The sequence below is a fragment of the Myxocyprinus asiaticus genome, chromosome 46 (genome assembly GCF_019703515.2).
Source record: "Myxocyprinus asiaticus isolate MX2 ecotype Aquarium Trade chromosome 46, UBuf_Myxa_2, whole genome shotgun sequence".
NCBI classification, from domain to species: domain Eukaryota; kingdom Metazoa; phylum Chordata; class Actinopteri; order Cypriniformes; family Catostomidae; genus Myxocyprinus; species Myxocyprinus asiaticus.
In genome coordinates this window covers 23,968,581-23,990,597 of record NC_059389.1, presented here as the reverse complement: position 1 = coordinate 23,990,597, position 22,017 = coordinate 23,968,581, and the positions used below count along the sequence as shown (strand labels likewise).

The following is a 22,017-nucleotide window of genomic DNA, read 5'->3' as shown; positions in this document are numbered from 1 at the left end:
AGCATGTGAAGGCAGCATTTAATCATGATTTTTGGACTGTCATCAGGCTGGCAAATATGAGACTGGGTTTGACAACTTTATCATGTACCAAATAGACCTATTACCATCTGATTCCATCACTGTACAGTGGCACAAACCACATTATGGTTATAAAGAAAACATAGAATCTATGGACCTTTTGACGGGAATGAAAACAAGGCTGTGAGGGATAAACTTGCAGTTTCTTTAATGGCATGCACTGTATAATGCTTCTAGATTACATCTAATTAACTTTTTGGGAGTTTTTTGTCAACTGAAATTTCTTGGAAATATGTTTTTGTCAACGTTTAGTCAGCGGAACGATCTAAAACACTTTAAAGGGCAGTACAACACACTGAAGATACTGTAAGTCTCTTCAAAGCCTCGTTGTGGTTCTCGTCAAAAATTAAAGATGGCGCTACTCTGAATAAGGTCAATGTTTGTGTGTGCTCAAACAATCAACTAACAAGATTTGAATAAAACTACGTGATCTGTTGGAAAACGTATTACTTCTTATTTCAAAGCTGATGTATTTTAAGCGTAATCAGTAGCTTACAGCAACAGTAATCAATCTCACACCGGGCCGCATATGTGGACCACATTTCCCAGCATGCGTAGCTCGTCGCTCCCGTGGCGTCATTTGTCCACGTGAGCTTCATTCAGCTGAGTGCTGCAAAGATGAATGGCTGGGTTTGTGTTTAAAACATTCTTCTTTATAATGTCTTTTCTGGCTACAGATTTTATAGTTGTCCTGTATATGTATGTTATGACCTTAACACGCGTACATGCATTGATACAGACAACCCATCTACATAACCACCGGTGGAGAATGGTGCTGAACAGACACATGATACATACACGTTCATTTAACGCAGAGATGATTTTATCAGAGCCTTTCACTGCGTTTATATAAGCATGTTTATAATCGACAGCATGAAAATCGTATGTGAATCGTGATATCACGCCATGCATTTCTATAACGGTTGGAGGCTGTTAGAGACTCAAGTCCTGGAATGCTTTAGTGCGGGGGTGTCTGTCTGTCCCCTCTCACTGCAGTCACTGAGATCTCACCAACATCTGCATACTTCACACTGCTTTTATGATTAATATGATTAGTAATGGATTTTCATTATTTACAGGGGGTGGAAGATGGAAACCTTGGAGAAATGGAGCAAAGACTTCATGGCACCCCATCAGCTGGATGAGAAACAGCATTCCAAACAAAATGGTGAGATGTGCTTCAAATCTGCTTGTTTGGGAATGACAATTGTGTCTTTTCAGAAATATGTTTATCCTTATCCAATCTATTCAAGATTCCCAGGTCATTGACAACCTGGAAATATCTGAGGATTTATAAATTGTGATTTCCAGGCCTGAAAAAAGTCATGAATTATAGAATCCTTCAAAGTCGTTAAAATGTAATGGCAATTTCTTTATATAGTGAATAGAAATTCACCTACACGTCATGTTTGTAAATGGTTTGTTCAATTTGAACTATTCTACTCTCTGTAAAGCTGCTTTAGAATGATTTGCACAGTGAAAAATTTAAAACAAGTTAATTTGAATTGTTCTCGGCTCTAAAATATTTTGGAAGTCTTCATATTACTAAAAGTGAAATATAGTGCCATAAGGATTGATCTGTGTAATTTTAGCTAACTTGATCTTGCCTGCTAATGCTGTCGGATTGGAAGCTACCTTGCTTCATAACTTTCAAATAATTTCAATGATCTTCTCTTTATACTAAAAGTCAGGTATACAGGATAAATGTAAGCAAATATGCAGGTTTCTTGATCGTAGTACAACATATGACATACAAAATGTACAATAGTGCAACATAACCATGCAATAGTAAACTGTCTGGTATAGTTCAGTACTATGTATCTGTATGTGTGTATCAGTATTCTATGTTAGCTGATAAGTAGTTTTAGTTTAGTCTCATAACTGTGTCATTTTAATTATGCTACCTCATCTGTCAACATGATGTCGGTGAATCACATTCAGTCTCTTTGTACGTTATGTCGTTGTTTTGGTCGATGCTCGCGTCACCATGGAGTGTGTGCGCGAGCACGAGCAGCAGGTAGCTGGCTGTAGTTCACTTAATGGCCACAGGTGTCATTAATAACAAGGGTTTCTGAATCTTACATACTGCACCTTTTAAAAAAAAAAGTTTTCAAACATATTTTCAAGGTAAAAAAACAAAAACAAAAGTTTTACAAATATTAATCTTTGAGTCAAGAATATCAAGAAGTTTTTCTCAGGGTTACACCATATGACCTAAACAAAATGTGCCTTTTTTGGTCACATGACAACAAAATGGAAACCTACATGTTGGTTACACCATATGACTTTGATCTGGTGGACAAAAGTGTTTTCAAATATGAATAATAAAAAGAAGTAATAAAAGATTATTCTGGACTAATCATGCCAACATTTATTTTTTTCAAGAATTTTAGCTTTTAATGAGACTTTGATTTATATATTTATTTATTTGTCTCTGGACAGTTACACAACTTGGTAATTTTGTACTTAAAGCCCCAGAAAAAAATATAAAATCACTTTGAACTCAGTAATTAAAAACAAGTAATTCGTTTTAGCTAAAATAGCTCAAAAATCAGTACTGTATGTTTAGTATAAGTCAATGGCTGACCATTTAAATAAAGAATAAATAAAAATACAATAAATAGCTAAATAAACATCAGTGGTACTGTTTAGTATCAGTCAAATGCTGACTATTTTAATACTGCCAGTCAGTTAGGGGCAAGTTGTAAAACAAGAAGCATTTACACCTGCCGAGACAAGAGAAACAGCGGCAGCGGTGTTCCACTGTATTCTGCTATACAAGTTCAGGGGAAACTTTCAACGGTGGAAAACCAGACTTTTAAATATTACATTTTGTAAATGCAATGACTGGAATTGTCTGGTTGAAGGGAGTACCAAACTGTGAATACAAAACAGTTTGGTGAATATATGTTTACACATTAGCTTCCACTCAGCTGACAAGGTATGAAAGTAGCTACATGGTTAGCTAGTTAGCTATAAGCTCGTTGTCACGGAGAGCAAAAGATGGACTTTATTTACTTTCCAGCATTGCGTCTCACCAACTAGGTAACAACATAGCGTGAAATCAACACTCAACAGACAAAATCCACCACCACACTGTTGTCTGCTAAGCTATAAAAGATGCTCTTACCTTTTCAATCTGCTATGTTACAGACTGCACTGACAAACTATAGCTGGCTAACATAACAAACAGATGTGATAAACATGAGTGACATGGTTGTCAGGGACAGGGTTAATGTTATATTAGTAATATTGAAAAGGGAAAATGATGGGATCATTGTTTATTAACTTTCCAGTATGTGTTTCACAAACTAGTTAACAACTTACAGAGAAGACACTACTTAACTCTGCACTGTCTGCAGAACCACCGTCAGCTCAGAGTCAGCTCTGTAAACTGAGTCGGAGTGTGCTCTGCTGGACAAACTATGTTATGACACCAATTCAAGCATCATTTTCTGCATTATATGTTCTGAAAAAAGTTTTCATATCTGCACATATTGGTAAACATATATGCCAACACCGATATATTGGTTAAAGGCTAATATCGGCCTTTATATATTTAATGAGACTTTGATTTATATATTTATTTATTTGTCTCTGGACAGTTACACAACTTGGTAATTTTGTACTTTAAGCCCCAGAAAAAAATATAAAATCACTTAATAATATAATAATATCGGCTGACCGATAAATCGGTCCGGCACTATGTAGGACATTTGTTATTTAAGTTTTTATTGTAGCCCATACATGCTACAATGGTAAATCTTGGGGTATTATTAGAGGACTCCCTGGGCTTTTCAGAGATACCAAATGATTGAGAGTTTGGTCATGACAACTTCCTCTCCTTGGTCTATAAATATTGAAATGTATCATGGTTCAGTTCAGCACATCAAATACAATATGATTAAAACATTTTGAATACAATTTTTTATCATATGTATTTTATGCACCAAACACTAGATTGACATTTAAAAAAGGGAAATTGTAAAACTTTTTTCTCTGGGTCTCAGGAACTTATAGTAAGATGACATCATAATAGCTTGTAATTTAAAATAATGAGATCTTTGTAATGACAGAGCAGGCTGCATATACAAAAATACACAAATATTAGTTCACACTTTATATGTTACAAAAAGTATATGTCAGAATTTTCAGAGCTCTGTGTTTTTTTTTTTTTTTTTTTTTTCTGGTGGTGGGCATGAACGGAATGGAATGGTGATTGAGAGATATACCTCAAAAGCCTGTTATAGCATATTCGATACATGGATTTCAAAGGGGGATTTTCAATAAATAATATGCAAAATTTTAACCAAACACAAGTTGCTTATATTCAGCAAATACTCATTTTAAAATATTAGTAACAATATAATCATTACTGTCAGTTTTACTTTGTTAAAATAAGCTGTCATTTATCCCAACATAAGTCACTTTTCGTGCAGGTCCGCCGCCATTTTAAATAGATCGATATAAACATTGAAACAACTTTTTCCCCCACAAATAACCATAGATGGTGCCATAAACATGTGTAACTTAAATACCATAGGTTGTTTGGCTCATCAGCTTCAACAGAGAGTGAAACAGGAGCCGTCAAACTTTGTGTATCATATCTGATACATCATTACAGGGTTAAGTTGAATATGACTATTCTCACCAGACATCTGGATACCTTATTAATATAGTGATGCATAATTGATTGACAGGACTTATAACAAAATTCACAGTTTAGCATAAAGGCTTGCATCTTATCGTAATGAGCTATAGACATGTGCAAACATATTTTTATTCATCACCATGCCACAAATTACTGAAAATGTATGATTACTTTGCATTATGCTAAAGTAATTAGTACTTGCAAGTTATATATACATGCAATTTTCTTTTACATTGCTTGATAAAAAATAATCCTACCGATGATTCATACTGGGTATGCTTAAGAGTTATTGATTCATATTTAATTTAATTGTTTGTTTAATCCAGGCATGATTGCAAAAAATCTGCTGAACTCTCTCAAGATTCACAATCGTTTGCAGCTCCAACCTATTTCTCGTTCAGCATGTGCCACTGGTAAGAACCCTGCTGCACTGTGTATGTTTGGGTTGTTCAGCATATTGTATATTGTTTTCTGTATTGTTTACATTCAAATACCATATGTCACAGCTCGTAAAATATTTACTTACCTCTTAAATATATAATTTTTAAAAAGTACTCTTCACAAGCAATAATATTTGTATATATATATAATATAGACACACACACACACACACACACACTGGCAGCCAACAGTTTGGAATAATGAACAGATTTAGCTGTTTTGGAAGGAAACTGGTACTTTAATTCACCAAAGTGGCATTCAACTAATCACAAAGTATAGTCAGGACATTACTGATGGAAAAAAACAGTACCATCACTATTTGAAAAAAGTCATTTTTGATCAAATCTAGACAGGCCCCATTTCCAGCAGCCATCACTCAAACACCTTATCCTTGAGTAATCATGATAAATTGCTAATTTGGTACTAGAAAATCACTTATTATATCAAACACAGCTGAAAGCTATTTGGTTCGTTAAATGAAGCTTAACATTGTCTTTGTGTTTGTGTTTGAGTTGCCACAGTATGCAATAGACTGGCATGTCTTGAGGTCAATATTAGGTAAAAAATGCAACAGCTTTCTCTAGAAACTCATCAGCCAATCATTGTTTTGAGGAATCAAGGCTATACAATGCTTGACATTGCCAAAAACTGAAGATTTCATACAAAGGTGTACACTACAGTCTTCAAAGACAAAGGACAACTGGCTCTAACAAGGACAGAAAGAGATGTGGAAGGCCCATATACAACTAAACAAGAGGATAAGTACATCAGAGTCTTTAGTTTGAGAAATAGACACCTCACATGTCCTCAGCTGACAGCTTCATTGAATTCTACTCGCTCAACACCAGTTTCATGTACGACAGTAAAGAGAAGACTCAGGGATGCAGGCCTTATGGGAAGAATTGCAAAGAAAAAGCCACTTTTGAAACAGAAAAACAAAAAGAAAAGGTTAGAGTGGACAAAGAAACACAGACATTGGACAACAGATAATTGGAAAAGAGTGTTATGGATCTTAACCCCATTGAGCTTTTGTGGGATCAGCTAGGCTGTAAGGTGCGTGAGAAGTGCCCGACAAGACAGCCACATCTATGGCAAGTGCTACAGGAAGTGTGGGGTGAAATGTCACCTGAGTATCTAGACAAACTGACAGCTAGAATGCCAAGGATCTGCAAAGCTGTCATTGCTGCACGTGGAAGATTTTATGATGAGAAATCTTTGAAGTAGTTTAAGAAGTTCTGAACATTTTTTTCATTTTGTAATAGTAATTTTTCATGTTATTAATGTCCTGACTATACATTATGATCAGCTGAATGCCACTTTGGTGAATAAAAGTAACAATTTATTTTCATAAGAGCAAAATCTGTACATTATTCCAAACTTTTGCCTGCCTGTGTGTATGTATGTGTGTGTGTGTGTGTGTGTGTATATATATATTACACATACAGTGGTGTGAAAAAGTGTTTGCCCCCTTCCTGATTTCCTATTTTGTTTTGCATGTTTGTCACACTTAAATGTTTCAGATCATCAAAAAAGTTTAAATATTAGTGAAAGATAACACAAGTAAACACAAAATGCAGTTTCTAAATGAAGGTTGTTATTATTAAGGGAAAACAAAATCCAAACCTACATGGCCCTGTGTGAAAAAGTGTTTGCCCCACCTGTTAAAACATAACTGTGGTTTATCACACCTGAGTTCAATTTCTCTAGCCACACCCAGGCCTGATTACTGCCACACCTGTTCTCAATCAAGAAATCACTTAAATAGGACCTGCCTGACAAAGTGAAGTAGACCAAAAGATCTTCAAAAGCTAGACATCATGCCGAGATCCAAAGGAATTCAGGAACAAATGAGAAAGAAAGTAATTGAGATCTATCAGTCTGGAAAAGGTTATAAAGCCATTTCTAAAGCTTTGGGACTCCAGAGAACCACAGTGAGAGCCATTATCCACAAATGGTGAAAACATGGAACAGTGGTGAACCTTCTCAGGAGTGGCCGGCTGACCAAAATTACCCCAAGAGCGCAGCGACGACTCATCCAAGAGGTCACAAAGGACCCCACAACAACATCCAAAGAACTGCAGGCCTCACTTGCCTCAGTTAAGGTCAGTGTTCATGACTCCACCATAAGAAAGAGACTGGGCAAAAATGGCCTGCATGGCAGAGTTCCAAGACGAAAACCACTGCTGAGCAAAAAGAACATTAAGGCTCGTCTCATTTTTGCCAGAAAACATCTTGATGATCCCCAAGACTTTTGGGAAAATACTCTGTGGACTGACAAGACAAAAGTTGAACTTTTTGGAATGTGTGTGTCCCATTACATCTGGCGTAAAAGTAACGCCGCATTTCAGAAAAAGAACATCATACCAACAGTAAAATATGGTGGTGATAGTGTGATGGTCTGGGGCTGTTTTGCTGCTTCAGGACCTGGAAGACTTGCTGTGATAAATGGAACCATGAATTCTGCTGTCTACCAAAAATTCCTGAAGGAGAATGTCCGGCCATCTGTTCGTGACCTCAAGCTGAAGCGAACTTGGGTTCTGCAGCAGGACAATGATCCAAAACACTCCAGCAAGTCCACCTCTGAATGGCTGAAGAAAAACAAAATGAAGACTTTGGAGTGGCCTAGTCAAAGTCCTGACCTGAATCCTATTGAGATGCTGTGGCATGACCTTAAAAAGGCAGTTCATGCTCGAAAACCCTCCAATGTGGCTGAATTACAACAATTCTGCAAAGATGAGTGGGCCAGAATTCCTCCACAGCGCTGTAAAAGACTCATTGCAAGTTATCGCAAACGCTTGATTGCAGTTGTTGCTGCTAAGGGTGGCCCAACCAGTTATTAGGTTTAGGGGCAATCACTTTTTCACACAGGGCCATGTAGGTTTGGATTTTGTTTTCCCTTAATAATAACAACCTTCATTTAAAAACTGCATTTTGTGTTTACTTGTGTTATCTTTGACTAATATTTAAACTTGTTTGATGATCTGAAACATTTAAGTGTGACAAACATGCAAAAAAATAAGAAATCAGGAAGGGGGCAAACACTTTTTCACACCACTGTATATATAATATGTGTGCGTGTGTCAGAAGTATACATACACCTTAGCCAAATACATTTGAACTCAGTTTTTCACAATTCCTGACATTTAATCTTAGAAAACATTCCCTGTTTTAGGTCAGTTAGGATCACTGTTTTATTTTAAGAATGTGAAATGTCCGAATAATAGTAGAGAGAATTATTAATTTCAACTTTTAATTTCATTAAATTTCCAGTCGGTCAGAAGTTTAATACACACTTTGTTAGTATTTGGTAGCATTCCCTTTAAATTGTTTGACTTGGGTCAAATGTTTTTGGTAGCCTTACACAATCTTCTCAGAATAAGTTGCTGGAATTTTGGCCCATTCCTCCAGACAGAACTGGTGTAACTGAGTCAGGTTTGTAGGCCTCCTTGCTCGCACATGCTTTCAGTTCTGCCCACAAATTTTCTATCGGATTGAGGTCAGGCTTGCAAGCCTCACCCTTTTTCCTCCAAACAATAACGATGGTCATTATGGCCATACAGTTGAATTTTTGTTTCATCAGACCAGAGGACAATTATCCAAAAAGTTATATCTTTGTCCCCATGTGCACTTGCAAACTGTAGTCTGGCTTTTTTATGGCGGTTTTGGAGCAGTGGCTTCTGCCTTGCTGAGCAGCCTTTCAGGTTATGTCGATATAGGAATAATATTTCTGTAGATATAGATACTTGTCTACCTGTTTACCTGATACTTGTCCAGCATCTTCACAAGGTCCTTTTGTTGTTCTGGGATTGATTTGCACTTTTCGCACCAAACTACGTTCATCTCTAGGAGACAGAATGCATCATCTTCCTGAGCAGTATGATGTCTGCGTGGTCCCATGGTGTTTTTACTTGCGTACTAGTGTTTGTACAGATGAACGTGGTACCTTAGGGCATTTGGAAATTGCTCCCAAGGATGAACCAGACTTGTGGAGGTGCACAATTTTTTTCGGAGGTCTTTGCTGATTTCTTTTAATTTTCCCATGATGTCAAGCAAAGAGGCACGGAGTTTGAAGGTAGGCCTTAAAATACATCCACAGGTACACCTCCAATTGATTCAGATTAGCCAATTAGCCTATCAGAAGCTAATTGCCTAAAAGCTTGGCATAATTTTCTGGAATTTTCCAAACTGCTTAAAGGCACAGTTAACTTTATGTAAACTTCTGACCCACTGGAATTGTGATGTAGTCAGTTAAACAATCTGTCTGTAAACAGTTGTTGGAAAAATTGCTCGTGTCATGCACAAAGTAGATGTCCTAAACGACTTGCCAAAACTATAGTTTTCTAATATGAAATCTGTGGAGTGGTTAATAAAATGAGTTTTAATGACTTCATCCTAAGTGTATGTAAACTTCTGACTTTATATATATATATACACCAAAATAAATATAATAAAATATGAAGTAATTTATATAAAAAAATATAAACAATTTTAATGAATGTAAAGAAAAATACAATACAAATATTAATTATTTTTCTTAATTGCGTATTTCATAATGAGAATCTGGGGTACCAATTATGTATGCTTGTAAATTCAAAATTAAGGACTCATTATACGGGACTATGTTTAAATGGCTAATATTTCAATTGATTGATATTTCTGAATGGCTTTGAGTAAATGCAAAGCTTATTTATTTTCTGTTTTCCGTGCAAAGCGATATGTTTTCTCTGTGCTGATGTCAACTACCCTTTTATTTTAAGAATATTACACCACCAGCTGATGTCCAGATCTTTCAAATTAATTTGCAGCTGAACGAATATCCAGCTTGAAATTGTCACAACTGCTGTTTAGTGTTGTGTCGTGTTAACAACCATGCACATAGTCAATCAGCTGAAGTATAGAATGCTGGAATGGCTCTCTGAAGTGAGATATGTGGGAGTATTAATGCCTGAGTCGTGTTGCTCTGGATCAAACATGCTCTCAGCTCCATTAATGAGGGGCCTTATTGATCACACTCACTGACAGACAGGCGGGTGCCTTATAGGGAAATCTAAAGAACAGTTTCTCATCAGCCTGTTGTCCACTGAAGGGCATGGCTGGAGTGGGACTCTTTTGCATTGCGAGTTATAATAATGTACTTGCCCACAATGATAAGTTGGTTTTAGACCTGTTTACCTTTTAAAGTGTTAACCAACATGTAAAACAAGCCGATTATTAATCTTCAGTCTGCTAAAGTAGCCAGTACAAAAACTGATTTAAGTTGGTATTTGATATTTATTGCTGACAAGAAAGTATCACAAGATCAAACTATTATATAAATAGAGAAATAAAACTATAAGAGTATATTTATTTGCTTAATTACTGGTAAAGTACTACACTACCCACAATCCTAAAGCAAGATACACCAATCAGAGAAGTCACTGTTTCCAAAACGTGTGATTCCTTTTAACCAGAATTAATCCATGTTTTGCCCATGCTTTGCTGCTGACCAAAAATGCTGTTCTAGAAAAGGTGTTCACACTTCAGTCCTCTAAAAAGAACCAAACTAAATAAAACATTGAAGGGAAGGGAAGGGAGGGGAGGGGGGTGGGGGGGCTGGGGCTGTGTTAGACAGCATCACAATCACATTGCATCTGTCTGCTTTGTAAAAAATAAAATAAAAATTGTCGAAATTGTGAAAGGGTCAGTTCACTTATTTTTTTGAAACCCAGTCAACTTTAATATTATTGCAATAATATAATATTCATGTTAAGACATTATTATAGAAATGTATTATTGTATAATAATAATCATTACTACTATAATTTATTATTATTATTATTATTATTATTATAATAATAATTATTATTATTATTAATAGTAATGTATTTCTTAACTTATGCAGTCCCGGTAAACCCTCAAGCCTTTATTCAAACCAATTTCGGCAGAAGCTTTTATTTTGAAAACTGAAGGGACAGAAGTTTCTGTTGTTTGGAGTTGACAACAGCCTTTTAATGCAGTGAAATGCTCTCATCTGCTTTGCTGTCAACAAATACCCACTCTCATGGGGTTATTTTAAACGTGTATAGGAAATTGTAGTGGCCAAACATAGAGGTATGTGGAATTACACAAATGTGCAATTAAAGTAAATCTGGGGCGCTTTAAATATGTCACTCAGGGCACCAGATAGAAAGAGTTTGTGTGAATGGAGCACAGAACTGCTCTGAAACCACATGTGTAATACAATGATCCTGTTGTATATAAGAAAGCACTACACAATATAGACAATACAACCATGCAAATTTGCCGCTTGTTATTTTCACATGCAAATTCATTTTTGATTCACCGCAAATGTTTGCCAGAAGTCTGCAGCTCTTCGGTGGAAGTGATGAACCTCTGGCAAACCTTTGGCAACAATTTGCCACAAGTTTGCTCCAAAGCTCATTTGCATGTAAAAATTAGCAGTGGCGAGTTTGCTGGCAAATTTGCCATGAACTCTCGATTTTTGTAAAGGTTGCGCTTTGAAAATCTCACTGGGTCATATTGCGATTTTGATTTTATTTTGGTTAATCATTCAGCCCTAATTGACAATGATTTTCATTATAAATTAGTTGGACGTTAGTGGCATACACGGAGAAGCTCTGTCAGTATTGAAAAATGTGTTTGCCTGACAAAACTCATTTGCAGAATGGCTGAGACGAGTTAGTGGAAATAAGTCATTTTATCAACTCTTCTTCATTTCATTCACAGAACCAAAGCTAAAACTTAAACACTCTTCTTTTTCCTGCGGTCTACAACATATATGCCTGTTTTTGATTGAAAACGTTTGTCTAATTGCATTGTGTTTAAAGGATTAGTTCACCCAAAAATGATCATTCTCTCATGATTTACTCACCTTTAAGCCATCCCAGATGTGTATGTCTTTCCTTCTTCAGCATATCGAAATGAAGATTTTTACAAGCACATTTCAGCTCAGTTTGACATACAATGCAAGTGAACGGGTGCCATGTTGCTGCTGGCTGTTTGATGGTCCAAAAGTCATATTTAGGCAGCATAAAAGTAATCCACACGACTCCAGTCGATCAGTGAATGTCTTCCCTTACAGAAAAACCACATGAATTTCCCAAGATTTCCACATGTGAAAACATGAAATTCATGTGATTTTTCTGTAAGGGTTCTGAAGCAAATCGATCGGTTTGTGTAATAATTAAAAAGTTTTAAACTTTAAATCGTTGCTTTTCCCCACTGCTGTATTGTGTTTGAAATGAGCTAACTCTCACGTGACATTCGCTCCTTTGTTGTATACAAAGCGCACGCTTCTGACTTCTCGCGTAAATGCGCCATTGCGCTTGCGTTACGCAACAGCTCTGTGATGGGTCGACTGGTAGCAGGAAGCGTTTTTTTAGAAGTTAATTATGTTTTAATTATCGATTTATTTTTTACACAAACCTATCGATTTGCTTCAGAAGACATTCATTGATCGACTGACTGGAGTCATGTGGATACATTTTTTGCTGCCTAAATACGCATTTTGGACCTTCAAACAGCCAGCAGCATCATGGCACCTGTTCGCTTGCATTGTATGGACCAACAGAGCTGAAATGTGCTTATAAAAATCTTCATTTCGATATGCTGAAGAAGGAAAGACATACACATCTAGGATGGCTTAAAGGTGAGTAAATCATGAGAGGATGATCAATTTTGGGTGAACTAATCCTTTAAACACAATGCAATTAGACAAACGTTTTCAGTCAAAAACAGATAATTTGATAACAAATTATCAAAATGTTAATAACTACAGTCTTGACCAGCACAAAATAGGTATTGTTTTAAAGCTTAGAAGCTCTACTTAACATTGCATGTAGGCATTATCACCAAAACTTAAGTGTTTTGAAATTTGCAGACAATCAGAAGTGTTACGTTTCAATAATTAAACAAAAAACTGTACATATTATTGTAATCTGTAAAAACATAAAACTGATCAAATAGCCATGTGTCATGTTGTTGGAAAGTTCTCGAAAGAGTTGAATACAACCAGCCTATTTGTTTTACTAACAAACAAAAATATAGCAAGTAATACCCAAGTACATGTCTTTGACATACATGTTTCATGTGAGCAGGTGTTGCTCATATGCCATATTTTCACTTTTAACTTCATGAAAAATAAACAAACATAAAATATCACATACCATTACTTAGAGGATATGATTATCTTTAAAACGAGTCCACACACAATGTAATCGGATGCAAGTATCATTAGATAACGCACACGAAGCACAATGTGCACACATCTTCTTGCTATCTGGCTACAAACACGTTAAATTTCCTGGATCAGAGGACGTCATTGGAAATACTGTAGCGTCATGGAATGCTAAACCAATCGAATTGGGTTCAGAATCCGATTGCTCCAACCAGTGGTGATAGTCCTCTATATTTGGGCAGAGAGTCATGTGATCAATTACATATGGCCACCAGGAGATGGCGCCAAGTACATGACACAGACTCAATGATTGCTCAAATGACACAGAATGAAACTCATTCTGTGAAATCTCATTACTAAAGTCCTATCTGCATGCTGTGCAAACCTTTAGTCATTGTTGTGTTTGCATGTGTAATTAGTTCTTATGTACATTGTTTTATTTGTTTGGAGAGGCTTTTGGACATTAGGATAAATAATATTTGTAATGCTATAACTTTTGATTGCTGCTTTGTATCAACACAAAATTTCACTTAGTTACAGGCCCATGATTGGGAACAAAACAAAAGCAGTTTTTCTGAGCCACCTTATTTAAACCCTGAGATATCAGGGTGTAAATAAGAAAAAATGTTAAGTTTTGGCTCAAGTTTTTTTGTGATTTTTTTTTTTTTTTTTATTTTTTCCAGCAGTTTCTGAGGCTGAGAGTCTCAGAATTTATCATAATCTATATCATTAAAGAATTTTAAAAGTTTTCTTTCTAAATTGGCATGAAGCATGTGAATGAGTGTGTTTTCACTCAGGTGTGTATTGGGCTTGGCAATATGGCTATAAAAATGATATCTTGATATTTTTCTGCCACTTGACATTCGATATACAGGTATATCTTGATAATTATGTATTAGCCTTAAGTGATTTATTTCTGTTGTTCTTGTTTTAAGAGTTGTTGTTTTTCATGTTTTAACAGTATTGTGTACAGTAAATAATCATAATTCATAAGTTATGAAAACAGAACACTTCTAATTTAACAGCAAATTAAAAAGCACCCGTTAAGAGTATATATTGCCTATATGCTTTGTAAAGTCCAGCTCCTAAGCTTGAAAATGACACCCATTTTGTGTTTGTCAAGTATTTATAAATTAATGTGATAAGAAATTTTCAACATGGAGCAAAGTATACCAAGATATTTATTTAATATTATTTAAACACAGCGGCGGGCCATGCATTTAAAGTCTAGTCCTTCAGTGTGATTCATGCCATTAAGAAAACATAGTTTCACAATGAATAAGACACCCAATGCCTTTGGGCATCATACATTATATTGCAGCTAACTAGTAATACCAATTGACATTTTAAAAACACATCCACGCACGAAAGCCAGAACTTGAAACGACACTTAATGCTCAAGCAAGCCTAATTTGAACTGCAGCATGACTGTGTTGTGAAATGAACGTCTCCCGAACAGATATTCAAAAATCATCATTTTTCATATGAATCTACCAAGGAGGTCTATAATACCTGGAAAAATCTATCTAATAATATTTGCGATTTTAAATGTTGCTTGCAATAAATTTCATTTCGTCAGGGACAGCAGAGAGGGCTTTGCTGGCCCTGAGAATTTGCCACTGTTTAAACAACTCAAGAGAAAACATGCAGTATATACCTTATTAATTTTCTCTCTGCATAGCATTTATAATAAATAATATGAACAGTACCTAAATCTCAATATGTTCACATACTTTGATAAACTCCTTTTTAATGGTGCAATAATTTAATAAGTGCTTCGGAATCCATAAATGTCATTGCTTTTGTTTATTTATGAAATACATAATATTTCAGAAATGAAGGCATTTTCTCTCAATACCCTTTTGACTGTGAACTCACAGAACGACACATACACACAAACGCAGAGCTATAAAAGCATACCATCACATTGGCCACTGTGTGGAGCCTACGGTGTAGGCTTGACTCAGAAGTATAAACCGGCCTTTACTGTGTCTGATGTGTGTCTAAGGCTCCTGTCCAGATCTGATGAGTAGGAACGAGCAGCCTGACTCCCGGCTGCTTGCCATGGCCCTGACCCCCCAGCTGCCCCCCAGGACCCACCGGCCCCTGTGTCTCTCTGTGTCCTCTGACAGCAATGGACGCTTCAAAGCTCTGGAGACACAGGAATGGAAGAACAACCTCAAAGCTCAGGTAAGGGAAAGTTGTTGCTAGGTTTAACAAGGTTTAATAAGCAGTGAGCAAAGAGGCCCAGAAGTCAGAACATTTCTTGCTTATGCTGGTTATTTTATCCATTGTCAACATTCATATAATGATATTTGAAACCATTAGGTATTGCAATATTTACTGTTGGTTTGCTGATCTTAGCTGGCCACCAGGTTGGTTTTCACTATTCAGCTTGGGTAAAGGTTAACCCTAACCCTACTTTGATGGTTTTGTTGGGGGTTTGGGGACTTGTCAGCTGGGTGGACTGGTAGCCCTTTTCCACCAAAATGGCGATGGTTGTCGTGCCGAGCCTGTGCTCGGCTGGTTCATGGCCAGGGCAATCTGGAGCCTATCGCAAACCGGCCGTGCTTTTCCACTGACTTGATAACCGAACAGTGACAACGGGTTATGTGGCCAAGGCGTAGTTTTACGTGACTACTTCACCTCCCCACAAACAAACATGGCACGTTGCAGTGTTTGTGTGCAGCTTTTACTCGTGTTTTTGAGGACAAATTTAAACACTAAAAGAAATGCAATCCAGTGTTATTACATTGCTTAACAAGATTGCCAGAGACGACATCTACACTCAGGATGACAGGTAACGTACTTATTTCGTATGAACGTTTTAACGTGGCTTAACTTGCCAAGTACTATAAACTGTGACAGTGGGATCGTTTACTTTGATGTAGCAGATGGTTTTGCCATAGTGTATAATATTAAGGTTATGTCTTGATTGAGAATTCCATAGGTTTACTTAATGAATAGATGTGATCTTCCTTGCTGAGTAGTCCCCTTATTGAACAAAATGCACAAAATAAGATGAGAAGAGTGTAAGGAAAGCCAACATAGTTGGCAAATGTAATAACTGTGATCAGCTATAAAGTTCACCGGTGATTCGGTGTTAATCTCAATCGTGACTGACTGAATTCAACACCCTGGTTAATTAGCTGACTGGTTGGTATCCATGACATAGTTGCTTTCTCCACTGTCCCTTTTGTTTAGGTCCTTTTTATGGTCCTGTTTTTTTTATTTTTTATTTTTTTTTATGATTCGGTCAATCGTCCGATTGAAGCCGGTGTGCATAATTTCTTGCCACATATCCTTGTAGACTCCTCCCCCCCCCCCTTTGCTATATCTCTATCTCCGTAGAAGACCATATCACAATTAGAGTGCCCGTTCCCTCTGCGTTCCTTCAATGCTTTTAATGTTGGTTTTTTAATTGTTATTATAGAGTGAAGGAGTACTCCTTGCTGCAGATGGTAGCTAGCCAAACTGTTGTTGTTTGAAAAACTTTACCTGGTGATGAAACATTATCCCACCCTCCGCCCCCTGACGTTATTGGCTACTGAATAGAGACCAGCAAGCTTTTGGGGCTAGTGCAGAACCAGTTTTTCCATCCCGGTAAGGCCTTTTCTGCCGTTGAAACGTGCAGAACAGTTCAAGAATTCACACCAACTCGGGAACCTGCCCCCGAACCATGTTGGTGGAAGAGGGTTATGGGAGATCAGCTAGCTAACCAGCTGAACACCAGTTTGGTCATGCTGGGAAACCAGCAAACCTCCTAAGGCAGGTTTAAACTGGTCTTTTCATTAAGGAAATGTGATGTTGCCTCTTTTTGACCAAATTAGGCATCATAAAAACACATATCAGAACCTACAATTTTACGTAACAACTTTCTTCATATCAGAAGTGCTCCTGTGGTGTCCAAAAATGCGTTCTGTGTAGGTGGCTCACTGTTTAAGACACAGTGGAAACACTCAAATTTAAAACATTAATTATTGTGATTGCAGTGTTGCGAGTGTAAAACTCTCTTGTTTGAGCTTCTGCATGATTTCTATGATTAGTTATTGTTTTAAAGTCTATCTGTATGTTTACTTCTGTCAGATGGAGCAGGCCCATAGTGCCGGGGCAGCCAGCAGTACAGGCTCCCTGGAGAGAGCATCTCTCTTTTGCGCCTCTGGCTCCACTACCACCTCCAGCTCTGGCCTGTCCAGTCCAGTGGAGCACCTCACCAAGAGCAAGTCCTCCAGTCGCTTCTCTCTCTTCTCCCCTCCATGGAACAGCAGCTCAGAGTCCGATTCCAACCCTCCGTCCCGCTCTGGATCCAAGAAAATGCGCAACTACAGTCGCAGAGCCATTCCTGGCGGTGCCAAGACGGGGCCTGAGACACCAGAGCCCAAGCAGAGTGTCTCTGAGCACTTCCAGTACTCAGATCCAGTTATTTCCAAGGTTACGGACTATATTTATGTGGGAAACCTGAATGCAGCTTATAGTGGACGTACGTTGTGCCGCAACAACATTGACAGCATCATCGACATGAGCAGTCTGCCTGGGGAAACATGTTTGAGACTTATTCCTTGCACTTGCTCAAGGGGGGTGAAGCATACTTGGTCTCGTCTCAAAGTGGACATGAGCGATCTCCCGGAGACAGTTCAGGAAGGGCTAGCCCTCAAACATCGCTGCTTCGAAGACATCAACGAATGCATCGATGCTTCAACGGAAAAGAGGAAGCGAGTCTTGGTCCATTGTCGCGACGGGTTTTCCCTCGCCCCCACTTGCATTATTCAGTACCTCATGGTCAAGCAAAATATGAGGCTTATCGCTGCCTACGAGTTGCTCAGAGCCAAACACCCTGTCAATATTCGTGAGTCCCATCAGAATGTTCTGGTGAGTCTAGAAGGAGCCCTGAGACCAGGCGGGAACGTGGACCCAGAGGGTTTTAAACAGGCAATCTCCCGCAAAGTGGCCTGGACCTGATAGAGCCTACCTTGGGAAACCACATTTTTTTGAAATTTTGTAGTTTGTGCTTTTATTTTGTACATTATTCCCTCTGTTAATAGTGAAAGGCAGCTTTTATTTGTGTTTTAACTGAGCTAGATGTCATGGTGTGAGTACTAACTGTGAACATTTTCTGAAATTGTTGAGTGGCCAAATTAGAAAGCAAGACCAGAGAATTTGAGTCATTCATTTTGCCTCTGGCTAAACTAAAAACAAACATGCTTTGCGCAGCTGCTAAACAATGGGATGTGTCTGGGAAGATATCTACTGTTTTTTCTTTTTTTTTTCTTTGTGTGGGTACATAGCCATGCTGTGCAGGTTTATGTTGAGGGAGAATTTAGTGGTAGTGTTCAGGAGTCCAAACAATGTCATGTATGACTGATCATCATTATGGCAAATCATCATTATTGAGAATGAAACATCACACTGTAATAACTAAAATTTCTGACACATTCATAACAGATTAAAGAAATAGTTAACCCAACAATATAAATTCCTCAGAATTTTCATTTTTGGATGAAGTATTCCATTAAGGTTTGGACATGATTAGTCATGGCATCTGCTATTACAAAGCACAAACTTTGTTTGCTTCATTATTCATAGGACAATTTGATGATATTTCTGTGTGTAACCAGGGTAATATATTTTGAAAAGATGCACAGTAAGAGTAGTCCTCTGTGAGGAGTAATTTAATTTTTCCAGTGTAATATTCAGAATACTTGATGAAATATTTCATTATATATGAATATTTCAGTGCTTGGAAAAATTTGAATTTTGTGATTGTGTAAGCATTGAAACTAGCCCACTTTTTACCTTTTACGGAGTGTTGGTATTTGGACTATGAATTGAGCCTAGGGTATGCTTTGTTTTTTGCCTGCTGTTCTGTCTTTCGTACAGTCATGTGTTTTACTTTTCAAAGTATACTCCATTGAACGCACACGATTGATGCATGCTCACTACAACGATGTGCAGAAGACCTGCTGATGACAAAATGTATGTTTTGTTCACAATGCTTGAGGCATAGCGGCCAATGGAAATCCAAAGCATACTTTGGGCTTTAAACTGAATTGTGGAGAAATGCTCAATTGCAAAGGCTTTATATTGCACTAACTACAAGGAAATGCACATGTAAAAAGTTTCAGTTTGTTGACACGTGGCTTAGTTTGATTTAATGTTGCGCAGGGAACGTAGATCAAATTATTTTTGATTACGATAATGTTTATGCTCATCTATGATGATTGTTGTACATGGTTTCTATTGTATTTTGATTTAGCCAGTAAGAAAAACGTAACAACCTTGATAGCATACATATATCTCCGAGACTATCTATTGGATGCATTTTTTTTCTTTTTCATTTTGATGTCATTTTCAAGCATTAGCTCACCTGCAATATGTCATTAAGATGTTCCCTGTTGTATGTTATACCCATTCTACACTGGAAGGAAGCTGCACATTAAATGTGCAAAACTAGATTGCTCCTGTTGCAATCAATGAAGCTTTCTACACTGGATGCAAGTGACATGTTGGAACTTGAAAAAACTTGCTCCTGTTATAATTTACGGTGCTACCTATATTGGAAACAAGCAGCTCATCATAAAGTGCAAAAGTAACTAGCTCCTGTTATAATCAACACGCTATCTACACTGGAACTAAGCAGCATGTTGTAACTTGAAAACTGGCTAGCTCCTGTTATTACCGTCTGAGCTATGGAAGCAAGTGGCATGTCGTAATGCAACAAAACGAGCTAGCTGCCATTATAATCGACTGAGATATACCTGTACTGGAAGCAAATGGCATGTTGTAATGCAACAACACTAGCTATCTTCCGTTATAAACAACTCAGTGATGGAAGCAAGCGACATGTTGTAATGCGACAAAACTAGCTATGCTAGCAAGCAGCATGTGGAATCTAGCTTGCTCCCGTTATCAGTGGAGCTACCTATATTGTAAGCAAGCTGCACATCATAACACGACAAAGCTAGCAAGTTCCCGTTATAATCAACGAAGCTATCTGCTCTGGAAACAAGAAACAAGTGGCACGGCATAACGTGACAACTAGTTAATTCCCGTTATCAATGGAGCTACCTATATTGTAAGTAAACAGCAAGCCGTAACTTGACAACTAGTTTGCTTAGTTAATTATAGCGGGCGCTATCTAGACTGGAAGCATGCGCCACATTGTAACTCCAAAAAAGTATCTAGTTCCCGTTACAATCAATGAAGCTATCTTACGTATGCAATGCACTGCTTGACTCCAGTGAGAATTGGGTGTTAGAGTGACATTCAGCAGATGTTTTTACAATGTTTTTGATTTAGATTGTATGTGAATTGCGTTTAAAATAAAACGCAATGCTTTCCAGATGATGATCTTTCAAAAATGTCTCGTTGACATATGTGTGCTTACTGGGAAATTACCCTCAAATATTTAACATGGCTTATGCTTGTCAGCAGTTATTATATTTAAAAATTTAGTGAGCAGTTTGGTAAAGAAAGAACCTCCTGAGTTTGGTGCCTTTTGTTTTAAATTGTCCAGTGTGATTATTGTGACATTCACACGCACACACTGTATGCACACATCAGGTATAGACAAAATGTCGTCTTAATGCTTTGACATGTTCAGGAAATGCTCCATGTTGGTGTAATTTTGTGATTGTTTGGCAGAGATCAGTTTAATCAGATTAAGTTCTTGTAAAAGGTTTCATTGCAGTGCTCACAGTGAACAGCGCCTGTATTTCAATCAGTGTGGTGGTGAAAGTTAATCAGTGTGATCATTACCCATCTTCTACAGGCCTGCTATTAGCTTAAAACATTAGCAAAGCTATATTTAGATTCAGATTAAATTTACTGTTGGTTTATTGTTATGTAAATATATTTTTGGATGGTTGGTCTCTCCTTGTAAAGGTCTAACAACATGAACTCTCAGGTTAACTTTATTGGCCTAGAAAACATTCTCAATGAGTTACAAACCAGAATATTGTGAGAAAATGTATTTTCCGTTTCACGTTTTTGAAGTCAAATGCCTTTGTATATGTTGATATTAAAGAGAAGTTGATGCACTGATGACTTTCATGTGATGTCTGATTTGCTGAAGCTGTTAATTGAGGTATCTTCGTAGGGTAGGTTTTGGAAAGAGAGAGCGTGTCTAGTTCAGTGGCTTAAGCTTGGGTGCACACTGTAAGATTTTTACGGTCCTTTATGACTGTTGCTTGTCAGTTGAACAATTTGATCCTAGGAAGATCTTGGGTTAAAACCATGGCACATTGTGTGACATTTTTTTAAGACTGTATAGCCACTTTTCCACTATCGAGCCAGGGCTTTCAACTGGCCAGCTGGGGCTAGTAGCCTTGGACCATGAGCGCAAGACCAAAATCGATCTGCGTTCCGACCATTGGGCCAATAGCCCTGCAGCGTTGCTCTAAAACCCACCTTTAACATGCCGCCCTGATGCCAACGTCAAACACCCCACCCATTTCACAAGCAAGAGGGAAGCTCAAGCTAGGTATCATATTATCTAGTTATCTAGAATATCGAGTTTATATACTTTGTAAACATTAGCTAGCAAGCAAGATAAGTTAGAGTTGACAACTCACCAACTGTAACTGCCATGGTGTCCCGAGTGGTCTCGCCACTAACAGCGGGACGTGGTCCCAGCACACCGACCATGACCTCGAACATGGAAAAGTATTTCTTT

General features: G+C 37.5%; 1 protein-coding gene across 2 annotated transcripts; it reads left to right on the top strand.

The window, feature by feature from the left end:
- Window positions 1-670: 670 nt before the first annotated feature.
- Window positions 671-21,373, top strand: LOC127436192 (uncharacterized). Of its 2 annotated transcripts, XM_051690201.1 has the most exons (5): window positions 672-708; window positions 1,158-1,246; window positions 5,056-5,142; window positions 15,355-15,536; window positions 17,433-21,373. In XM_051690201.1, the coding sequence occupies exons 1-5, from the start codon at window positions 701-703 to the stop codon at window positions 18,303-18,305; spliced, it is 1,239 nt and encodes a 412-aa protein (XP_051546161.1). In that variant the 5' UTR covers window positions 672-700; the 3' UTR covers window positions 18,306-21,373. The 2 variants fall into 2 exon arrangements, with proteins under 2 accessions (XP_051546162.1, XP_051546161.1); XM_051690202.1 differs by lacking the exon at window positions 5,056-5,142 and having other exon boundaries at window positions 671-708.
- The last annotated feature ends 644 nt before the right edge of the window (window positions 21,374-22,017 follow it).